Source organism: Scatophagus argus, chromosome 8 (genome assembly GCF_020382885.2).
Source record: "Scatophagus argus isolate fScaArg1 chromosome 8, fScaArg1.pri, whole genome shotgun sequence".
NCBI lineage: Eukaryota > Metazoa > Chordata > Actinopteri > Scatophagidae > Scatophagus > Scatophagus argus.
In genome coordinates this window covers 8,859,830-8,872,361 of record NC_058500.1, presented here as the reverse complement: position 1 = coordinate 8,872,361, position 12,532 = coordinate 8,859,830, and the positions used below count along the sequence as shown (strand labels likewise).

The 12,532-nt window shown below is 42.4% G+C and overlaps 2 protein-coding genes across 2 annotated transcripts; one reads left to right on the top strand and one right to left on the bottom strand.

Moving 5' to 3' along the window:
• Positions 1–447: 447 nt before the first annotated feature.
• On the top strand, positions 448–7,907 carry wdr46 (WD repeat domain 46). Its single transcript, XM_046397516.1, has 14 exons — positions 448–582; positions 869–1,042; positions 1,429–1,509; positions 1,610–1,722; positions 1,856–1,943; positions 2,119–2,180; positions 2,737–2,841; positions 2,974–3,124; positions 3,748–3,983; positions 4,582–4,735; positions 6,507–6,654; positions 6,839–7,029; positions 7,167–7,280; positions 7,368–7,907. The coding sequence occupies exons 1-14, from the start codon at positions 526–528 to the stop codon at positions 7,485–7,487; spliced, it is 1,794 nt and encodes a 597-aa protein (XP_046253472.1). The 5' UTR covers positions 448–525; the 3' UTR covers positions 7,488–7,907.
• Positions 7,908–8,730: 823 nt separating this feature from the next.
• b3galt4 (UDP-Gal:betaGlcNAc beta 1,3-galactosyltransferase, polypeptide 4) lies at positions 8,731–11,293 on the bottom strand. The gene has a single exon (XM_046398158.1). It carries the CDS (start codon positions 10,939–10,941, stop codon positions 9,826–9,828), a length of 1,116 nt encoding a protein of 371 aa, XP_046254114.1. The 5' UTR covers positions 10,942–11,293; the 3' UTR covers positions 8,731–9,825.
• Between the last annotated feature and the right edge of the window lie 1,239 nt (positions 11,294–12,532).

Here is a 12,532-nt window from a genome sequence, read left to right as displayed (position 1 = left end):
TTTCCTCGTCTTAGCTTTCGGGTGAGTTACTTTTGTCTCATTATCTTCGTCTCTCTCCGCCTTTCTTCTCATCCCTGTTAAAAATTTCTTCATGTTGTCTCTTAAGGGTTCGCTTACTGCACTTCTTATCGCCTGCTCGGTGCAAAAAAGCCGCTACACCATAGAGCTAATACTCCCTGCGCACACTCTGACAATGAGAGCGCCACTGCCAACTACTGTAGTGGATGTGCAATTACACTTTATTCTAGTACGGCAAAAAAAGCATGTTCCCCAGGGTCACACGCGCCCCACTATTTGAGAAGCACTGCAATATGCCAAGGTTCTGGTCCTTTGCTCCGTCTGAACTTACCAAAAAACCTCCGGCTGAGACGCTTTCTAAATAGTATGTAGATTCCGCCTACTCAGAGCATCGCACGCTACGCTGGCGTGAAAATAGTGTGGACCAATAACACTCTGGCAATTTATAACCAGAAGTGACGTTGGCATAAACGATATCGCCGGAACTGCTAAACGTACACAACAAACATGGCGGCTCCCGGCGAAGCAAATGTGAAGAATTCACACGTGGAGAAAAAGAAGAAGGTACCTACGAATAAATTGTTACTGAAAAGACGTTATTGTTACGATACAAAATATGTGATATCATCAACTAAGACAGATTAACGTAGTGCTTTTCAGTTTGACAGGCACAAGGTATCGTTAGCTGATAATTTGCTAGCATTCAGCAGCTAACACGAGTCGCTCGCGTATGCGGAGTTCAGATGGAGCGAGTTGACCCCTTTCGTTAGCACTAATAAATATACTAAACTCTGTCATTTTCCTCGGTGACACTCCTGCTAACCTGCCATTGTTTACTCTTCTCTTACAGCCACCAGCTCGTTACTGGCAGGAGCCACAGGGGGAGGGAAAAGATGAAAACAAAGTGGGAAAAGATGAAGAACAGACTGAAAAGACTCTGCAACAGACGGGGGGAAAGACACAGAAAGCAAAGAAACGAAAGCAAGAAGAGCATGAAAGAGATGAAAAGAAATTCATATCAGGGGTAAGCCTGTGATTTTTTTGTGACCGACTCAGAATCAGGTTGTCACTGTCAGTCAGATAGGTGGGAAGTACATGTCAAGAGATTATAAAAATGTTTTTTATTCACTCCTTAAAAAAATGACAAGACTCTGATGAGATCATCTGTAAGTTTTTAAAATGTTCTTGTGTGTCTTTACACTTTACCTTAACAGCTTCTTCCAGCTCTTCAGTTCAGCTGTCTGTCTACACCAAGTTTTTTTTTATATAGGTTTATAGTATAGTATGACCAAAGGAAGATTATATTGAGATTATATCAATATATCCCCCAGGTCTTTAGTAACACACCTCTTTAGTGTTTAACAAAATCACTCCACTGTCCTTATCCAGTTGTTGTTCGTATTCCCCCAGAAATCTGACCCTTTTCCTGGACCTGCTCCAATTCCAAAAGACAGACTGGAGAAGTTCAAGAGGAAAACTAAAACTAAAAAGGTAATCACCACAATGTCGGCCATGTTCAGTTTCTAGTAAACAAGTGGAGGTAGTTGTTGCCACTTCCCAGCATCTTATTCTTTTATTTTTCTCCTCGTAGCCCCCCCGCCAGCATTACAAACTGAGAGACCTGATCACTCGCTCAGATGAATCTTCAGAGATAGCCCAGAAACAAGCCGCCCAGTTTGACCTCCTCCTCCCAGAGGAAGCAGGGTAATTTCTTTTAAAGTTTCCAGGCTTTTTAATGTCACAGCGTATGTTGGAGTGACGGAAGTTAAATTATGAAAATGTCACTTTAAGCCATTTCTTAAAAGCCTACTTGTGACGTATTTCACTTTAATCTCAGGTTTCTAGAGGGTGACGAAGATGAGGACACATGTACGATCTCTCAGGAAGATATTGCAGAAGCTGTGGACATAACATCTGGTGCAAAGGTGGGACACTATCTGCACATTAGTGTGTGTGGTGGAAGGTTTCACTTCTGACATCTAAGAGCTGGGGCCTTCATTGTAAAATGTCAATTTTCACCTTGTGTAATGTTTTCTGTTGTTGTACATTTTTTTTTGCTTTTTACTATTTTTCTTTCCCGCTGTCCCATTTCGTCCTCAGTATTTTAATCTGAAACTGTCTCAGTTTGGACCATACCGAGTGGATTACACCAAGACTGGACGGTCAGTATCACCCACTGCACACTGAGACATGTCCTTGTCTTGTCTTTGATAAAGTTATTCGTAAAATAGTATAAAGTATATAAAGGTAGCACTTAAAGAAGTTATAAAAAAGTTAAATAAAATGCATTTAAGAGATACTGTGTGGTAGGCTGTGGGTGGGGACAGGGGTTTTGCCATTCAGTGTACTTATGGGTTTTGTGCGCATTCATTTATTTATCTTGTTTCAGTGTTAATGAAAGACAGAAGGTATTTTTTCATTCAATAACAGGAAGATGAAAGCATAAGACTCCCATGGCTAATAATATAAGTCTGCTAGCCCAACATTAACAAAAGTTTAGTTATAAAGTCTGAAAGTTTAGTTATATAATTATGTTGTTTAGCAGTTTGTGAAATGAAATTAATAAAATGCTGACAGACACTAAAACACTGTGTAGAGCTGAGGGAAAACGAGCCTTGTTACATTATATAAAGCCATGTGATCCATTATTAGTAAAGAAATACTGATTTAAATATGAGTTGTGTGTATGTTGTTAACCGTGTGTTCTCCTTACTTCAGTCACTTGGTGCTTGGTGGGAGGAGGGGCCATGTTGCTTGTATAGACTGGCAGTCCAAACAGTTAATGTGTGAAATAAACGTGATGGAGACTGTGAATGATGTGAAGTAAGTTATTCAACCTTACGCTGTGCAGCACTGCACAAAGCACAGCACATTGTTTACTACAGTCCTGCTACAGTCACCATAAACTGGGATCATCTACTCTGTAAATAAATTCAATTTTTGCCTTTTGTGTAGGTGGCTCCATAGTGAAGCCATGTATGCAGTGGCTCAGAAGAAGTGGCTGTATATCTATGACTCTAATGGAATAGAGCTTCACTGCATCCGCAAATTCAACGACGTCCTTCGTATGCAGTTCCTACCCTACCACTTTTTGCTAGCCACGGCGGTAGGTTCATTAAAACTGTTCTTAAGAACGTTGTGCACGATCCTTTTAAATATATCACCTCTATAACAAAAAGTTGTCTTCTGTGGAATGCTGAATTTGGCACAGACCATTATGTTAGGCATCAGACCAGGTGCCAGTCTCGTTAAGGTTAAAATCCCTCTTTTCAATAGATAACTTGCCTAGAGGGCAGCATAGAAATCTGTGCAGACGACTACTGATGCATTACTTCGACACTGAAGAATACTTAAAAATTATTAATGATTAATCTCAAACATGTTCCACAGTTATAAGTAGCTTCTTTTTCTTTGGATTCTAAGTAGATTCATGGATGTTATTTGATATTGGACACTAGGAGATAATGCTGTCCTCACTGAATCTAAAAATGTGTGTGTCATGTCTGTGGTTACCTTTGGTTTGCATTTGAGTCCTGTGTGTTGCTGAGCAGGACAGACATAAAGATTAGCTCACACAGTATTTTTGCCCCACGGCTCTTCCTGTGTACCTCACAGTTGGAAAACCCCTAATCAAAAGTAAAGTGAAAACAATAAATTTAAAAGCAAACACATCGACTAAGAGTGCTACTTTCCAGATCCTTTTAAAGCTGTTCTCATGCTCGTCCTCAGAGTGCTACAGGTTTCCTGCAGTACCTGGATGTGTCTGTGGGAAAGGAGGTGGCAGCCATCTGTACCAAGACTGGCCGACTCGACGTGATGTGCCAGAATCCTCATAATGCCATCATACACCTAGGCCACCACAACGGCACGGTCACGCTTTGGTCGCCCAACCAGAAAGAAGCCCTCATCAAGATGCTCTGTCACCAGGGCAGCGTGCGCTCTGTCACTGTAGACAAGACGGGCACGTGAGTCAGCATAAAACTTTAAGTTTCTCAAGTTTGATATTGAATGTCTTTTAGAGGCAGAAGGCTGTGGATAGTCGTCTTTGATGTAACATAAAAGCTGCTTCACAGTAGACCCAGTCGTCAGTTGAGCTACACAATGAATGAAGAGAGAGAGAGAGAGTGAGAGAGAATGGCGGTTAGTGTGAGCAAAGCAGTAAATTACAGAAGTAATTTTTTTCTGATTTTACTTTCTGATAGCAGCCACACAGACCTGCATCTTGTTATGACAGTGTTTTTAACAGAGTTTGGACTAGGGATGGGTACAGAAACACGATATTCCACAGGCCTGCATTCAGTTTTTATTTGTTAAGAGATGCCACCACATACACTTAGAGGTTTGTAAATGAAAGAAGAAATTACTTAAGGATGAGTAGGAAATAGCTCCCTATTAGACCTTTCATAATTCATAGTCATTGACAAAATCCTTATTCTTCCTTTCTGGGTGGTTAACAAGTGTGAAGTAAAAATCCCTAAATTGAATATTACTTTTCCATTTGACCTGCAGTTCCCTCAGTGTCCACCAGAGAGCAATCTTTTGTTTTGGTCTTTTTTTTGGCAGATACATGGTGACATCTGGCATGGATAAAAAGCTGAAGGTATATGACATTAGAGCCTTCAAGCCTCTCAAGTCCTACTTCATCCCTGCTGGAGCTTCATGTTTGTCACTGAGTCAGAGGGGGCTTCTGTCTGCAGCCACAGGGGATATTGTTCAGGTCATTATCACTTCCACACTGCGGCATGTATGATTTGTCCTTGAAAAATGATCTAGTACACAGGAGGTGGTTTGTTTCACGTGAAAGTCATTCATTTACCATGAAGTTTCCTGTTAGTCACTGAGCCAGATGGGGCTGCTGTCTGCAGCCAAAGGGGATATTGTTCAGGTCATTATCATCTCCACACAGTAGTTTGTGGTTTGATTTACCATGAGCAGAATTTTTTTCTTTTTCCTTTTTTTCTTGGGAGGGGAAGTGGGAACAGACACAGGATATTGGAAACAGATGTCTATATTGGCATCAGTGGATTGTGATATCTAAGTCTGCTATTTCGCAATAATAATGGGGGGATCCTGTAAATAACTCCAGTATGAAGTAAAAATGGGGAACATGGAGATAAAGTTCTGAGCCAGTTAGAGTTAGTTCTGTTAAGTTCAAAAGCACTAGATTTCTAGATCAATTTCACTGCAACAGCAATGAACTTTCATTCATCAGTGAATGTTTGTACTTTGTGCTCATTAAGTCATGACCAAAGACATACCAAAGTACATTACATTGCAAAAAGCATTTAACAGATGGGCTTAACATGTGAATCACTGCTCGTTCTTCTTTAGAGCATGTAAACAGGAGTGACGACTCAGAGATATGCTGTGGAGACAGCTGTCAGGCCATCACATCCAGTTTGACAAATTGGTGTAAACATAATTCTGTCATCAGTGTCTGTAAGGTTAGGAAATCCATGACAAACAATCATAATTTCTAGGCAGATTTTAAAGCTGAGACAAAAGAAACACAAACACAGTTTCTAAATAGTGTCTACAACACTGTTAATTTATACTAAAGCCAAGCAATGGAGTCTGCATGATGTATTGCCACAGAAACAACAACAAAGAACCCGAACAAGGAAATAGACACTTATGGTACACTGATTCACAGTTAAGGAAGTAGGTCATCATAAAAATATTTATCAGTTTGAGAAGAGGCTTCATTAATTGCTGTTGTCATTATTATTATATTATTATACAAATCAGGTAGTGTCACACCTACAGTGCCCATGTGGCTATTTTTTATGGGAGGAGAACAAAAAGAAAATTGGAGAGAACTGCTGGGCACAAATATGCTATTTACACAGGAAATGAAGACTACCCCACAGTAAGAACTCATGCATAATACCAGGACAGTGAAACAAGCTTCCCTAGATTGAATGCAATCATCTCTGATGATATCAATTAAAGCTGTGCTTTACCTGCAATGACAAGCCAAAATGTCTGCTGTGAAAAAAAGATCTGCAGTGACTTCTTCTCGCCAAAGATAGAATTTTACAAAAATAGCTGACATTTTGCACATTGTTGTTTTAACCTCCCCATGGCACAGCATTAATTTCATTTTTGATCACAATTCTCTTTCTAAGTAAAAAAAACAAAACAAAAACAACATAAAAATACATAAGACACAATTTTACTTCATATTTTATTTTGTCAGTATACTTTTTACATACACGGAAATTCTTTCTCTGAATTTTTCACTGAACACACATGCAGTGGGCTGAGTGTCAGGCACCCGGGGAGCAACTTGGGGGGTTGAGTGCACATCAGCTGGCTAATGGGGGGGCATTATTAATCACTCCACCACACCCACATTTTTGCCAGTCCAGGGCGGAATCGAACTGGCGACCCTCCGGTCACAAGCCGCTTCTCAAGCCTCTAGGCCACAACTTTTACATATTTTATTCCTTTCACACTGATATCGCTTTGTCTGTGCGTGCCTGCAGGTCTACAGGGACGTGTGGACCACTCCAGTGACTAAACCATACATGGCTCACAGAGTTCGAGGAACAGTTTGGGGGCTGAACTTCTGTCCCTTTGAGGATGTCCTCGGGGTGGGGCACGGAGATGGTTTCACCAGCATGCTTGTACCAGGTCCTGCTCACTTTCACTTTATGTTTACATGTCAATCAGACTGAACAAGAAGTTGGAATAAATACATCAGGTTCAAAATGAGCACAGAGAGGTTCAGCTCGTTGTGGTTGAGGTTCCCTGGTGGGTGAAACGAACTGCCACATCACTGTTTCTTTCGTAATTCCACCTACATTTGCCTTCGCAGGTGCGGGAGAGCCTAATTTTGATGGTCTAGATGCAAATCCATACCGCAGTGCAAAGCAGAGGCAGGAGTGGGAGGTTAAAGCCCTGCTGGAGAAGATCCAGCCAGAACTCATCAGCCTTGACCCCACTGAGCTGGGACAGGTTGACCATGCCACATTTGAGCAAAGGCACAAAGACAGGGTCCAAGCTCTGGTGAGTGTCTGAAAGCATCTCACTGGCTTATATCAAGTCTTATTTTATGATATAGATCTGTATGTATTAAATATTGATTCTTGGTCATAATTGCTTTATTGTTATTTACATCTTTCTCTTTTCTCTCATTTTCCCAGGGTTATGACCCACTAGCCAGGGAAAAATTTGTTCCCAAGTATAAGAAAAAAGGTCGTAGTTCTGCTGGCAGTGTTGAAAAGCGCAAGAAGCAAGTGGCTCATGAGGACCAGAGAGTAAGTAGATTGACGCAGTCATGTTGTGTGACCTCTCTTTCCACTGTATCTGCTGAGTTTTGCTCATTTATCATGTTTACTCCTCAGGATGCAATCAGAAAAACTGTTGAGGACAAAATGAAAATGGAAAAAGAGAGAAAGGAGAGGGAGAAGAAGGCGGCAGTGTTAGCCAGCCAGAGATCTGCTCTGGACAGATTCAAAAAATAGAAAAGGAGGACCCTTTGTGCAACCCAAAACCCAGTGACATTCTGTGGGAGTGACCTTTGAACTTCGTATATTTGGACGCATTTTTTGGGCACAGTACTCCGCTGTGGAAGCATAACGGAAACTGCAGGAATTCTCGATATAGCTGGCTCAGTTGAGACTTTCTGTTCCTTTGAAACACATTAAAGCCAAACTGTGGTCAGTGCTGAGTGCATAGATAGAGTGGTTTGAGGTAGTGACTGTAGCACAGGCATGTCCTCGCAGTTTGTGTTTAGCTGTATTTTTTGGTCTACTGCCGGGAAAAAAAAATGTTTCTCTCATTTTTTTTGACCTCGCTGAATGGAGATGTTTGGTGGCTGAACTGACTGTATATCAAATGTTTTATATAAATATGTTTTAAAAATAAACAACACATCGTCATGCCCCTGACTTCAGAGTGTTATTTTAGATCACAACTGAATGCAAAGCATACTGGAATATGCTTGCATGTTGCCAACACTTAATTACACTGATATATCAAGATATATCTTAGGTGTTTGTTCAAGTTTGCAGTTGGTATGAGAAACTGCTGAAGGTGTGAACTTTGGTTCCTAATAAATCACTTCCTGTATTTCCTGTATTTCTCAGACCACAGTTCATTTACTCTTACTATTTACCATTTATTATATATATATATATATATATGTATATGGGGGGGTGATGATTCTCAAAATAAAATGAGGCGAGCTGTGGTTTGAGACATATAGGAAGTGATTCTTTCTGAAACCAAAGTTCATACCTTCAGCAGAACTGAAGTGACAGACAGCTAAGAGTAGTGAAGTTAAAGATGCTCAGATGCTCATTCCTCCAAGGGACGTTAAAGTTCTGATTACTGAGATTATTGCTAATATATGTAATAATATAATTAGTGCATCTGTATGTGTGATGCCACTTGGTGTGCTTTGTTAGAAATACGTAATCTGCATATATAATTTGTTGACAGGTCACCCTTTATGTCTCGATCTTGCTTTCAGTGGGAGTTGCTGGGTAAATAGCTGAAACACAAGCCAACTTTTTGTTCTTTTAAACAGGATGGCTCAGATTGTTAGTTTGCTACCTGTGGGTGGAAGAGAGCAGTTGATAATTAAATCCTTTTTAATATAAGATAGGAATGAGGAAGGCAAACGATGAAACATATCAAGCAGCAGTGATGACTCAACCGCACCTTCGTTATTTATTGTCAAACCACTCGACCCTGTCCCACAGCATTTGTTTCCTTGTAGCGCTTTGACACGAATCTGTGCCTCCCGTCATCTGAGCCGTTTGTCATAGAGAAGCATAATGTAACAGAGAAGTTATGTTGAAACGCAAAGACATCAGGCAAACTTAACATAAGAGAGTGCTTTATTCATGACAGTATTTGATTCATACATGTATTTCCTGAGTGTAGATACACTTTGAGGGTGAAGCAAGACAGCCTTTGCTTTCTCCACATTGTGAACTGTCTTAAAATGCAAAATAATGCTCTAGTTAATGTTTAATCTCACCATAGCAGAAACTGGTAATAAATACTGCAGTTCTGTGTGATTATAACTGAGTCTCACATCAGTATCATGGTTTCATTTTATGAGGCAGAAGAATGACTGAGTAATTTTCCTGTCCATTCCCAGACCAGGTTGCGCATATGACCATGTCAAATATTACTGAAAAAACACAATACTTAAATACCTTGAATACATCCTGTAATGAGGCAATTATGTTTGCACTGTTTTAAACTTAAAAGGCTTTAGCCAATCCATTTTTATAATGGTGGTTATATGTAGTCTCAAGCCTGTGGTTTCATGTCTATTGTACTGTTGTTTGGATCATCATGCATTTGGGCATCTTAATAGACTAATATCTACAATTGAAGGACCTGGTTATAGACTACGCAGGCCTTTAATACATGAAGGTAGCAGAATATCGATGTAAGACTTCAGTGCCTTTGTTGAAATACTTGTTCCAATGTGCATTCATCACATAAGAGGCTCTGTTTCATTACTGTATACTATCAGCATGCCAGTGTCGTTTGTTCTACATCTACAACGTGTCGGTGAAACAATGATAATGCTTTAACAGTCCAAGGATAGGTCAAAGACCAGTGACTACTGTTCGTACCTCCACCTAATCATCCACTTTTATGCAGGAAAAAAAAAGCTGGTTAAATATATTATAGCATTTAAAAAAATAAACCTATAAAAATAAAGTGAATTTTTCCTCAGTGCACATAGTGTAGCTCCACAACCTGAAGAGCACTTGTGCTGTTCACAGTATTGAAGCGAGGCACCATCCCAACGAGTCCAGCTTTCCTTGTCATTAACCCTCACAAACCCTGCTCCAGCCCCAGAGCTGAGCCCAGCATCGCCCTGACTTTGCACATCCCCAGAGAGGCACGCAGACTCAACCAGGAGCAGGGTTGGGATGAGTGGACATCAGCCCAGTAGTGAAGCATCTCCCTTGGTGAGATGTGGTGGATGGACACCATCGCCTGATAGCAGCAACGTCCGTATGGCACACCTGGGCCACCGGAGAAGAGCGGGCAATGCGAGGGCAGCACTCCAGCTGCCCTGGCGCACAGACCAACAAACACGTCCTCTGGGGGCAAAGGTGTGGATAAAGGTGATGCAGAGGCTGCCAGGGAAATTTTGAGCAATGCAGAGCGGGACAGAACGTAAGCAGTACCACTGCAATAGTCTGGAAAGACAGAGGAAGGGTAGGCTCCTGAAGGGAGGTAGTGCTTGCTGTCCGGGTCACGGTCCGGAGCCACACGGAGATGCGCCCTGCCAAGGTACAAGTCTCCTTGTTCATAGGGGTTACGGCTCTTGTTCAGGAAGTGCAGGAGGGCGCTGGGATTGAACAGGACATCATCGTCCACTTTGGCCATGAAGTGAGCCTGAGGGCAGAAACGGCGGGCCCAGCCCAGCATGGACAGTGTTTTCAGGGTGAGGTTGGAGTAGGTGTCCAGAAAACGCCCCTGAATCAGGTCTCCTCGCTCTCTGGCCTCCTCTATCAGCAGCTTGGCCAGTCCAGGGTCAGACGCCACACCTACCATGAAGAGGGTCATGACCCGCAGACCTCTCACCTCCACCTCCCCTCCCCAGGTGTCCCTGATGGCTTGGCGCGCCCTCTGATTGGCAGGAGCGGAGGTAACCATAGTGATGAGGTAGGGTTTGGCACGCTGGCAAACCAGCGGGCTTGGCATGAGAAGGAACTCCTCGGGTCTGGTGGGAAGGACGCTCTGCGGGGGGATGATGCCGGCCTGCGGCTCCACCACCGTGTTCATTCTCATAGAGGTGACCCATGACTCGATGCAGTCCACGAAGAGCAAAGCCAGCAGGGCTGCGCTCGCTATCGCCGCGCACAGAAAAGGCAAAGCACCAAGCCTGCTCCCTCGCTTTCCAAATCGGGTCTTACATACCCATAGTCCCCGTCCGACCATGACCAAACCTCACGATCAGTGCGCAGCTTTGATGACCGCTGTAACTGTAACAGCTCGCCCGTTTCTCAGTGATCTTCGTTCCCTTGTCTCCACTAGAATCACTGTGCTGCCATTGCGCGTCCTCCGCTCTGTGTCTTCTCTTTGTTCTGCGCGTTCAGCGGCACGAGCAGCAGCAGTCGGAGGAGGGAGCCGGTGTTGGTGAGGATGCGGCAAAGGGGATGCTTCTGTTCTGTTGATGCTGCAGCCTATAGTCAGGCTTTACAAAAGTAGGATATGCACCTGCGCAAATGAAACGGTCGATTCGGCCATTGCCCGAAGCGGATTTTGTCCTGATTCTTCACTTTCAGGTTGAGTTCGATTGTGACAAAGGAAACTGGGTCAAATGATAGGAATGGGATGCATGTGGTTAAAACGCGGTCTGATGCTGTGCTTCCGACGAGCAGTTTTTCCCCCCCAGACCATCAGGCTGCGTAGAACCGTCCTGTGGACAATCCAGCCCACCACACATAGATCTAACAGGACACCCAAAATCCGAAATCCTTTCACACTGTGTGGACCAATGCTGACCAGAGGTGTGGTGCCATTTGTTTTGCACAACTATGATGCACTTGCATGCACTAATATGCTGACCAATTACACAAACGTTTTTAGGCCTATGTTAACATGTAGGTCTAGTCTGCGTGTAGGCTATTTGGCACAGTTTGCCATCATTAAAAGACTGTAGCTTAACAGTAACACAACTGAGTCTATACTTGGACTGTGGAGAAACTGTAACTGCAGATATACCCTACTATTTAGCTACCACTGTAATAGACCCAGATTGCGATTACTGCTGCAGCATGAAAACCGATTCATAATCAGTGTACTGTAGCTTATTATGAAATCTGAGTCTATAAACAAGATAAGGAGTGAAGAGGAAAGCAGATTCCAATTTGAGAGAAGGGAGAATATAGTGAGGTATTATCGTTATGAGGGTCACAGACCATGAAGCTCGTCCAGTCACATCTGATGGTGCAGGGCGACACCTGGTGGTCATTCAAAGGGGCTTTTTTTTGTACCATAAATTGTTTCCACGAAAAGAAAAAGAAAATAATTGGTGGTGGTGGTGGTGGTGTGTGTCATGATCTAAATGCGGGCAAATGGCTCATGCAAATATGAAGTGAGATTCTCGAGAGCTCTATTTCAGATATCTGTGTGGTCTAACTGAAAGAGATTGAAATAAAAGACCCATTGCTCATATTTGCTCCCCGGGCGCTTGATGCTGCCCACTGCTCCTGTGTGTGTTTCACTGCATGTAATTTGCTGAGTGTTGCATGTGCATTCAACTAAGGGTGGGTTAAATGCAGAAGACAAATTCAGTGTGTGTATGTAAAATATATATATATACTGCCAATAAAGTGATTCTTCTGCTTCTTCCTCTTCTACTGAATGCGTTGATATGGGATGTACAAATGGCACAACCACATTACCTCCACTGGCTGAAATGTTGCACGAAGAGAATTTCAATTCTGGAGACAAATAAACTGTTTTTCACTACAGACAGATCTTAAATTGATGAAAGGATAAAACGTTAGCAGGTTTTTGTGACTTA

What these genes read in the sequence shown, in the direction of transcription:
- wdr46 (XM_046397516.1), top strand. Translation starts at nt 526, where the DNA reads ATGGCGGCTCCCGGCGAAGCAAATGTGAAGAATTCACACGTGGAGAAA. An exon ending in AAAAGAAATTCATATCAGGG is followed by an intron (nt 1,043 to 1,428) that starts GTAAGCCTGTGA and finishes GTATTCCCCCAG; the next exon opens with AAATCTGACCCTTTTCCTGG. An exon ending in CCACAGGGGATATTGTTCAG is followed by an intron (nt 4,736 to 6,506) that starts GTCATTATCACT and finishes GCGTGCCTGCAG; the next exon opens with GTCTACAGGGACGTGTGGAC.
- b3galt4 (XM_046398158.1), bottom strand. Translation starts at nt 10,941, where the DNA reads ATGGTCGGACGGGGACTATGGGTATGTAAGACCCGATTTGGAAAGCGA.